This window comes from Vanacampus margaritifer, chromosome 7 (assembly GCF_051991255.1).
Source record: "Vanacampus margaritifer isolate UIUO_Vmar chromosome 7, RoL_Vmar_1.0, whole genome shotgun sequence".
Lineage (NCBI taxonomy): Eukaryota > Metazoa > Chordata > Actinopteri > Syngnathiformes > Syngnathidae > Vanacampus > Vanacampus margaritifer.
Genome location: NC_135438.1, coordinates 19,180,335 through 19,191,623, shown reverse-complemented (window position 1 = coordinate 19,191,623; position 11,289 = coordinate 19,180,335). Strand labels below are relative to the sequence as shown.

Below are 11,289 nucleotides of genomic sequence, written 5' to 3'. Positions count from 1 at the left end.
GTTTTGAAAGTTCGTGCAGAAAGCGGAGCAGCTGGAGATTGGATGAGCAAGGAGGCGGGGGATGGAGGGGCGTGGGTGGGTGGGTGTGAAAATCGACATTATCACGCTCCTCCACGCTCCTGCACACTTTGCAGCCTGGGCGATGTTTGGGAGATGAACACACACGCAGATCGTGTGCAGGTCCAGCAGTGCCACCGGACCTGGAAAGTCGAGGGACAACCATGAAATCCAGGAGTCAGGACCACAGCTTTTCCGAGTCCACGGAACTGGACCGATCTTACGACCCGCTCACAGGTACGTGGATCTCATCTTGCCACTTCTGATTAATATGATCATTGATCTCTCAATTAATGAGGCAATTATTCCACTCAATTCACTCCCAGGAGGTTTAAAACATGCATACAGTCATTATTAGTGTAAAAAGAAGGTACTAGAGTATTTTTCATTGATTTTTACTGTAATAAACACGGCACAAATAGTTGCAATCTTATATAATCTTATTTTACTATAATTCAAACATCACTCTACCTTTTGCCATTTAATGGAAGAGCATATTTGCTGTCTGCCTGTCAATATATGTTGCTGGCATAGTAAGCTTATTTTTTTTATTTTTTTATTTATTGTTTATTAAATAGCAATAAGAACAACAACAATAATAATAATAATAAGTGTTTATTAATGAAATGTATTTATTTATTCATTGTTATTAATAATGCTAATAATAAATGTTTATTAATGAAATGTATGTATTTATTTATTTATTATTATTATTATCATTATATAAATAATAATAATACATACATGTTTATTAATTAAATGTATTTATTCATTCATTATTATTATTATTATTATTACATTTATGTATGTATGTATGTATGTATTTATTTAAATAAAAATTTTCGACCAATTATATATAATGATTCTGCATGAATCAACTTTTGCGTCACAAATGTCACATCAAAGAAGTCATTTGTTCACATTAAGTGAATAAATTATTATTTAAAAAATAGTGTTTCTTTCTTGTATGTCCATATTTGAAGAATACAGTAAATTTAAAATGAACTTTGATAGTGTCAATCAAAACTTTTGAGTTATAAAGTTTGTGATGTACACACAGTGATGTCTCACAATTCTGACCTTCAGGTTTGGATCTCGGTTTTGGTCTTCCTGTGTGGAAATTGCATGTGGGACTCGTGTGGGCCTTGCAAGAATATTTTTATCTTCTGCAATTTTTAAAACAACACTTAAGGGGGGGAACTCCCCAAATATTTTACCCACTTGCAGCCATAATTCTGCGTTCACAACCTTAATAAAACATGGACGTGATAGTTCTTAATGAGATGAGCAAGTGAGCATGCAGTGAAAGCAAGATATCAACTAAAAATCTGCAGAGTCTCTTGTCATCTGCAGTCTTTTTCCTCAGTGTGTTTGGAGTGTAATTAGATCAGTAGATGCACTTCTCTCCCTGCACCCTCTTTTTTCTTTCTTTCTTTTTTTTTTTAGCATACTTGCAAAGACAAGCACACTTAATCATTCCGCTTAGATCGTCCCAAAATAGACTTTGTCACCAAAAATAACCGAGTGCCTACTCATACTAAATCTTTGAATAGAAGTATGCACAGCTGGCTGGTTTACAGACGATTAGAATGGAGGTTTCATTTCAGGTTGGTCGGTTTCTATGCTGCTGTGACGGCCATTCAACGTTCACTAACCAAACAGTCAACAGGTGCATCAACACAAGCGGCCTTTTGTATGGAAAGAGCCACCGCGGCATAACAATATACTGAGAAGTCATATCAGGCCAATGGGAATGGTTGAAATGGTGACTCAAAGTTCAAACTCCTAAATTGAGTCAAACTCCAAATTATACCACTTTTGGATCGTTAGGACTTCATGGTTCTAGCTGTAACATTTTTCAGTGCATAAGTATTAGACAGAAGAGCAGCAAACAATATTGATGAGGCGCAAGCTAGCAGATTGGACGGGCAGTATTTAAAATATGCATGAGCTATGTTTCAAAAATGTTGATGCATTAGAGATGCTGGATCTTTGCCGAGTCATCATTTTCCTCTCCAGACTAAACATGTCTCGGCATCAATCGATTATTTTTATGTGGCTTGATAGTCAAAGCTCATCCTTCTTACTGGACGTGGGTGACGTCTGAAACAAAACATACACCGGCAGCCGTGTGTGATGATTTGAAAGCTGTGTGTTGTAAGAAACGGTCATCCAGAATGCGAGTGGAGTTTCTGTGAGGATTACTGTAAGCACGGAGGCGACATGATTGATTCAGTTGGGCCTAACCCTTCTTAAGCTGCCGTGACGTCCCAGATGAAAATCAACGTGAGCTCAAACGGGAGTTTGGAAAGTCATCGTGACGTGAGAGGAGATGGCAGTCTAGCACAAGCGGACTTGTTTGGAGATTCCTAAAAGACTCTGAGCAGTGGGGCCTGATCATGAAATTGGTTTTCCGGTATCTGTATTTCACTTGAGTGTTAATTTAATGTAATTATTTAATCAATTAATTAAATTATTTAATTTAATTTTCAGTAGAAAAAAATATCGTAAAATAAGGAAATTATTACTTCAAATAAGCAAAATTATCTGCCAAAAGAACAAGAAACTTTTACTTAAATTTACCCCTTAGATTTTGAAAAATAAGAAAATAATACTATGTCCATATCAACCACAGCGGTCTTGAAAATAGTTGACTTTTTTCAAGCTGTAAGTTTTCATTAGAAGTATTTTCTTTAAATGCATAAGTACTTTTTTACACTTGGATAACGAGTGTCAAGCATGGAGGTAACAGATCCCATTTTTATTGTCTTTGGTATGACCCAGCCAGGTATTGAACCCACTACCTCCAAGTCTGAGGGCAGGCACATTGAAATGTTGATGTGGTTCTCAAATCAGCACTAGAGGTTGTTTTGAGTTACAGTTTCCCTCCGTTATAAACCGTTATAAATGTATATCCTCATATCATAATATAAACAGTACACAACAAATTGGTGAATAACTAGTTTTAAAATCAGAAGTCATAAATAATCATTTGTTATTGTAAAAAGGAGTTTAGTAACAAGAAAATGCTCTCAATATCTCAACGATGTAATTTATCGTATATGACAATTTGAAATTTCGGTACACATTTTTAGCAAATATCATGGAAGTTGACATGCCTGATTATCTTTTGCAGGCCACATAAAATGATGTGGTGGGCCAGATCTTGCCCCCAGGCCTTGGGTTTGTTAGCTGTGCTCCAAATTGGTCATGAGTGTGAATGTGTTTTTTTTTTTCCATATGTGCCCTGCGATTGTCTGGTGACCAATTCAGCGTATCACTCAGTCAGCTGGGAATAGGCTCCAGCACACCCACGACCTTAGTGAGGATTCCAAAAAATGGATGGATGGATGAAATGCAGACATTTGGCATTTATGGTTATAACAGCTTGATATAAGTAAGTACAATACAGTGATTCAACAAAATAAATATGTAAGAAATAAATACTGTAACCTCCTCCAAAAATATTTTAGGTACAGGACTAAGCCAAGATTTTAACACTCCCAGTAATAGTTGGAATATTGTGGAATCCACCTCAAAATAAACATGTTATTTTTTGGCCTTCCCATGGCCTGCAGAGTATCAGAGTGATGTAACATCCTTGAGTACCTTGTAAAATATTCCACATTTTTACGGTTGGAAGGTAACTGAGGGGGACTAAGTCAAAATCCATGGACATGACTAAATGATGACTTGAAACTAAATTATTTCTTGATCATTTAAAGAAAAATACATTTAAGTACAGTTGGGTTAAGGGGTAAGCAGTACATACATATGTATAAATAAATAAATACAATTAAATTAACCTTTCTAAAAAAAAAAAGTAAATTATATTAATTTAAGTACAGTTGGGTTAAGGAGTAGCAATGCATAAATATGTAAAACTAAATAAATAAAATTAAATTAAATTAACCTTTCAAAAAAAAAGTAAATTATATAAATTTAAGTACAGTTGGGTTAAGGAGTAGCAGTGCATACATGTGTAAAAATAAATAAATAAAATTAACCCCATCCAATATATATATATATATATATATATATATATATATACAGTATATATATATATATTCATTCAAGTACAGTTGGGTTAAGGAGTAGCAGTGCATAAATATGTAAAAATAAATAAATGAATAAATAAATAAAATTAACCTTTCAAATTTTTTCAAAAATTATATTAATTTAAGTACAGTTGGGTTAAGGGGTAGCAGTGCATAAATATGTAAAAATAAATGAAATAAAATAAAATTAACCTTTCTAAAAAAAAAAATGTAACTGGAATAAATTTAAGTATAGTTGGGTTAAGGAATAGCAGTGCATAAATATGTAAAAAATAAATAAATTAATAAATAAAATAAAATTAACCTTTCAAAAAAAAGTAAATTATATTAATGTAAGTAGAGTTGGGTTAAGGAGTAGCAGTGCATAAATATGTAAAAATAAATAAATAAATACATAAAATTAAATTAACCTTTCAAATTTTACTTACTTACTAAATTATTTCTTGATCATTTAAAGAAAAACACATTTAAGTACAGTTGGGTTAAGGGGTAAGCAGTACATACATATGTATAAATAAATAAATACAATTAAATTAACCTTTCTAAAAAAAAAAAGAGTAAATTATATTAATTTAATTACAGTTGGGTTAAGGAGTAGCAATGCATAAATATGTAAAAAAAATAATAATTTTTTTTAAATCAACCTCTCTAAAAAATATATATATATATTTCATGGTAAAGTGTAATTTATTGCAGCAGGGACTTTCCAATGTTAAAGGTTGTTTAAAATAATCTTTGAGAGTGTATTTATTAAATATGTAATCAGATCAACGTACAGGACACTTTATTTTTTTGTTTAAAAAAAAATCTTTTGTCATATATTTACATTGTTTAAAATGTATTTCCCATAATTCAACTTTCATTTATTATTTCCCTGCCAATGTGTATTATCCAACTTTAGGTTTTTACTCACATTTCTCTTGTCTTGGTGTCTCATCCTTGGCTGTTAAAAGAGTGGCTAAAAGTATTTTAATATTGTTAGCAGCAGTAGCAGCAGCAGCAGAGAAAAGTGTATTGATCTTCCTCAGTGGGCCGCACACAATGAAATTGATGAAAACAATCAAAGTCAGCCCGAGGGCGTGCACAAGTTCAATCTTTGAGGGAGATGTCTTTTGGAAACACATCGAACCACTTTATGGACGTGAACAAGCCTAAATGTGCTTGTATTGTTAATTGTGTCCAGCCACAACATGCACTGTTAGACACACTGGGACCTGCACCCCTTGTGTGATGTCATCAATTTCTAGGGCGACTAATCTTCTCTTCAAAAAAAAAAAAAAAGCTAAAGCTACCAGGAGAGAGAATGAAGGAAATCTTTTCTCCTCTCTCTGTGTTCAATAGGCAGCCCCCCAAAAAAGAGAAAAAAGATGGCATCATTTTGGCCCTCCTGCATCATGAAGATAAGTGTCAGTCCTTTTTTAAATTTGCTTTTCCACCCGGCTGCAGGTGCCGTATTTGAATGTTTGATTGACATCTCATCAGCAAACATCATCACTGTATGAAGCTCTTGATGAATAATAGCGGCACACATGTGCAATCAGCAAGTATGCTCAGAAAAGCTGATATTTAGCCTCCTACTAGTACAAAGAGGTATACAATGATTTGTTGTTTTATTAGTGGCTAGCATGGTTAGCGCATCTGCCTCACAGTCAGATGATACGGGTTTGAATCTCTGTTAGAACATCACTGTGTGGCCCTAAGTATGAGTCTGTTAGATTTATGTTGTTGTTGTCCAATCAGATTTCAGCCTCTTTGTGTTGCCATGCATATTCACTCTGCCCTGCGTTTGTTGATGTCACTTTTGGGATATCAGGTTTTAAATTCATCATCACAGAGCCAGCGCTCAATATAAACATTTGTCTTTTCCTTGAGGTCGATCAGAGCAAAACTCGGACTAGCAAAACGATAGTGACGCCACTGCTCTGACTTCTTCCATTTTGATTGAAAGCAGGTGAACTCACCTGATGCGTTTTTTTAGCGCTCAAACCTGATTGGTGTGTCAACAATGAAGCAATCGTGTTGGCTCACGGGTTTGGTGATTTGTCAGTTAGTGTTTGGGAATTGGGAGGAACTGACATCATGATGTACTAATGGATTTAAGGTATTGAAAATTATGTCATTCTTTTGTTTTGAGTTTTATTCAATCATTAAAAAAAACTTTAAATTGGCCACGCGGTTTCTCTTGTTGAGCTATGGGGTAACAGTGCCCTCTGCTGGCAGTATTTATAAATTATTGGTCACGTTTGCTGGGGAAAAAGTTGCTTAATTTTAATGAGTTTTATTATTTGATGTCTACATTTCACTTACTGGTAGTAACAAAAATCAGTTAAATACTGCACATACTTTATCATAAAAGTGTCATTTGTAGTTTAATGATACTATAATGTAGATGGTGAGCCCAGTCTCTAATAAATAAACAAAGTTGAAAGAACTCAAAATTTAATTGAAGCCCAACTCAAAGATACTGTAAGTAAAAACAACTCCGTGAAAATAATTTGGAGCAATTGTTATTGTCATTTAGAAGATCTTCCAACTTAATTTACTGTTTTATGCCAACAAAATATTTTATTTATTTATTTATGTATTTACAGTGCCAAATATAGATACTGTATTCTCATTTGCTGCTATTGGTTCTTATTGTTGTGATTATCTGCCTCAGAGCTGAGTGGTTCTGGGTTCAAATGTTGGCCTCCTTTGCTGAGTGCATGTGTATCCCACATTCCCAAAACATGCTGATAGATTCATTGAAGACACTAAATTGTGTGAATGGTTGTTTTCTCATTTATCATGTATTGATTTTGAATCATGTCCAGTATGTTTGTTTGTCTTTCTATGTCTATTTCTGCTCTTCCAATAGATTGCATAAGGGTTTGTCTATGAATGTGTATCCACTTCATACAACAAAATAAAAGCTTAAACAAAACAGGAAGCTCTATTCTACTTGTTTTCCTCCCCAGGTAACCCGCCAAATAAAGCCACCAAAAGGACCATCAAGCAGCGCTTCCTCAAACTTCTTCCCTGCTACCATTCCGGCTCCAGCCGCTCCATCGATCAAAGCGAGTGTCCCTCCCTCCGCATCCTGTCATTCACGCGCCGCATCTTCCGTGTCATAACGCCTTGTGAATCTCCCCGCGCACGCAGATAGCGCGAGCGACGAGGCCGAGCCGTCGGCAGTGCGTTACCGACCTGAGGGCCTCGAACATCTGGCGGGGCGGACCAGCTTCACCAAGAAAGAGCTGCAGATCCTCTACAGAGGATTCAAAAATGTGAGTCGCGTCGGCAACATGTCGCTCTTGCCTGTAAGCGAGAGCGAGGATCTTTATCTTGTCATTCCAGGAGTGTCCCAGCGGTGCGGTGAATGAGGAGACGTTTAAAAACATCTACTCTCAATTCTTCCCTCAGGGAGGTCAGTGACAGTCTCTGTTCTTCCTTCTTAAAATACAACTAAAAGAAAACTTTCACCAAAGTCTACATTTAAAGACAGTAATTACAAAGATGTGCAAAGAAAAGAAGTAGACAAGTGCCACAAAAAACAAACCACAAAAGTGCCATGCCAGTCCATTGTGATTTTCAGCGTGGGAATTTGTACATTCGACATGAGTGGGAGGACATTTTTTTGTACTTTTAGAACTAGGGAGTTTTTTTTCAACATGAATGACAAAGAAAACAACCAATCATCATTTGTTATAACAAAACAGTGTTTGTTCTATATAGTATGTAAAAAAGTATTAATTTTGATTGGAAACAAACTCTACCTTGTTACAAGGGTTAGGATGTTAAATAAAAAATCAATAATGTGTGTACCCTACACTGATTTTTCAAATGTGAGACCACATCATGTGTCTTAAAAATGTATACAAAAATCTTTCAAAAATGTAGCTAATTCACCGGTGTAAAACTAAAGGCTCGGGTGCCAGATCTGGCCCATCACATCATTTTATGCGCCCCACGGAGGCAAATCATGTGCATCGACTTCATATTTATTGGTAAAATTGCCAGTTGTTGTTTTTCTTACTAATATTGAGATATTACAAGCATTTTTTTGCTACCGGCATTTGAGCCCGGCCGGGTGTCTAGATTTTTTATTTCATTTTCAAGATCCATTAACTGCTTTTACGTTTCCATAATTGTGGCAAGGTTCGTACATTAACTCATTCACTGCCATTGACAACGTCCAAATTTATTTCAACTATTTCCATTAGTTTAACTTTTGTTTTCATTTTTTGATAACATAACGAGTATGAAAACCTAGAAAAAAAATTTGGTACATTTCATGGTACATTTACAACAGTTCTAAAATTTGCGATTAATCGTGAGTTAACTAGTGAAGTCATATGATTAATTACAATTAAAAAAAAATATTGCCTGTCTCCCCTAATTTTTAATAATCTTTTTTTTTTATGAATTTATGGCAGTGAATGAGTTTATAAAGCTTGAACCATGAAATATATGACAGAAAATTTTGATTCTTTGTAAATAAAGTATTTATTGGTTGTTTTGAGCAAAAATAATAATAATAATTGGGGTTGGGATCAACTTCCACATATGACTTTTGAATTGTGTCATATTTGATACATCTGGTCACAATGCTTTAAATTCGTATTTTTATAACTGTCAAAATTATAATAATAAACATAAAACCTATTAGTATTTCCAAAAATCAGAAAAAACATTTCCTTTCTCAATTGGGGCGATCTTGCAAGATCGCTGGAAAATCCATCAGATGGATGATACTGCCCCCTAATGGATTATCCGTGCAATGTATGTCTCAGATCATATACTGTACATCAAAATTTTAATGAGGGGCAAAATTATACTCATGAAATAGAGAGCTCAAAATGTCTTGTATTCAATATGATACGTTTGGCGTTAAAGGGTTACCCTGATGATGATGATACCGCTAATTACAATAACAAGAATACAGTACATATCAACAACACTAGCTTCCTCATGTCACACACAAAGAAGAGCCAGCAACAGAGCAGTTGTTTACTCTCAAAATACAGTGTTAATAATTACAATGTGAATAAAATACTAACCGATACTATCACTGTAAAACTTGAACCATTTAATCCCGTAGTCATAGTTGCCAAGTCCGTCCATGAATCACCTCCGCAACCATCCACACATCTGAACAGTAACATTAGCATGAATGCTAATGCTAACACAAAGGAGGTGTTTCCTGCCTGGTCCCCTGTTATTACAATGGAGCTTTAATTGTGTGATAGGGGGTTACATTTAGTGTTTCTTTTACAGATACAAGTATGTACGCACATTTCCTCTTTGAGGCTTTCGACACTCACAACAGCGGATCTGTCAACTTTGAGGTAAAACACACAACTAAAGCGCTATAGGCAGCCTGTTAAATGCGTCACATTTGGACACGTCTAGTTTGTGTGGTTTTATGCAGGATGTGGTTTAGAAGAGAAAACAAAAGTAAAGGCCAAGTAGGTTTAATGTGTAACAGCAATATAGCCTTCATTTCTCTCTTTTATGTCCCATTTGTTGTTTTTTACTTTGGCTGCAGGACTTTGTCCTAAGTCTGTCCATCATTCTCAGAGGCTCTATGACAGATAAACTCAACTGGGCCTTCAACCTGTATGACCTCAACAAAGATGGCTGCATTACTCGAGAGGTGCTGGCACTCTCAGGAAAAGCGTTTTTTATGGATTTTTTTTATTTTAATGAAGTGTTTTACTAACAGCTTGTGGCGATGACTTGTTTTGGTCAGGAGATGACAGACATCATGCACTCCATTTATGACATGATGGGCAAGTATACGTACCCCTGCATGAGGGACAGCGATCCCAAGGACCACGTGGAACGCTTCTTCCAGGTTGGAAACAAACAGAGGGCAGCACGGTGCCTCGCCCTCCAATTAATCAGTGCCAACACGTGACTACAGATTATTACTGATGGTGTGTCACCTTGTAGAAAATGGACAAGAACAATGACGGCGTTGTCACCATCGAGGAGTTCTTGGAGACGTGCCAAAAGGTGGATAATTTTTTTTTTAAACCTTATTTCCAAATTGAGTGAACACATTAAGAGATTATGCGCCTCTCTTGTAGGATGAGAACATCATGCAGTCCATGCACATGTTCGATAACGTCATCTAAAGGTGGAGTCGAATGTTGCTACAATTGGAGCGCCACCTCCTGCAGTGCAGTGCGTGTGTGCAGTCACACAAGCCGTGTGTAGAAAATTTTCTACAGGAACGTGATGATGCAAGACAATAAAACCTCACAGTTATGAAGTAACAACTGCTCTTTTGTCCTTGTAGCCAACTTTGCTACAGAGGACTTCGAACCCTAGCCTTCCTGTGTGGAGTTAGCATGCTCGCCCCGTGCGCTCCAGCTGCTCCCATGGCAGGTGTATTGAAGATAATAAATTGTTGTTAGGTGTGAATGTCAATTGGAAAGTCAAGCCCAAAATGTTCTTTACAATAATATTCTGGAGCAAAATCCACGGTTTTAGCCATTTTGTCACTTTCTGTTGACCGAAAATGACATCACATCATCACAGTTGCTCAGGGCTTAGGTAACAACCAATCATGGCTCTGCCTGTGAACGTGACCACATTTTCATTGTCAGTCAATAGCAGGTGAAGACAAAATGGCTGCCTGATGAACTGGATAAAAACGGGTGGATTTTGCTGCTTAATCCATATTCCACAAATTAAAGATTAATTAGAATACCGTGTTTAGACTAATGGGAGGGGCTACGTAGTACATATTGTAAAATACATTTTTGGGGTTTTGTGTTCCCCTTTAACTGATGTCTAACGGCAAACTACTATTTCCTTTTTTTGCCCCTGTGGTTGTTTCACTACAACAATTTAGATCAATTAATTGCTACTGAGCACAAGGTCTGATTATGGGACAAATCAATTTAAAAGCATTAACTTGATAAACAATGAGGGTCTTCGTAATGAGCTTTTGTGTGCGCTGAGTGGCTCATTTGTCAACTGTTACAGTATTTTCACAATTTGCAACAACAAAAAGCATGTATTATATGTACAGTATATAATTCTTGCACTCATGTATCCCACAATTAAAAGCGAGCTGATAGTGTTTGACAGAGAACTAAAGTTGTTTTCATTGTTGTCATTGTCAATGAAAAAGCTGTTTGTTGATCACAAGCCGAACATTCAGTTATTTTCCAACTCTCAAAGA

General features: G+C 35.9%; 1 protein-coding gene across 1 annotated transcript; it reads left to right on the top strand.

Annotated features, from left to right (window-relative positions):
• The first annotated feature begins 110 nt into the window (after positions 1-110).
• Positions 111-11,186, top strand: LOC144055671 (A-type potassium channel modulatory protein KCNIP2-like). The gene is made up of 9 exons (XM_077571863.1): positions 111-294; positions 7,073-7,171; positions 7,257-7,381; positions 7,452-7,521; positions 9,372-9,442; positions 9,643-9,750; positions 9,847-9,951; positions 10,050-10,112; positions 10,187-11,186. Exons 1-9 carry the CDS (start codon positions 222-224, stop codon positions 10,232-10,234), a joined length of 762 nt encoding a protein of 253 aa, XP_077427989.1. The 5' UTR covers positions 111-221; the 3' UTR covers positions 10,235-11,186.
• The last annotated feature ends 103 nt before the right edge of the window (positions 11,187-11,289 follow it).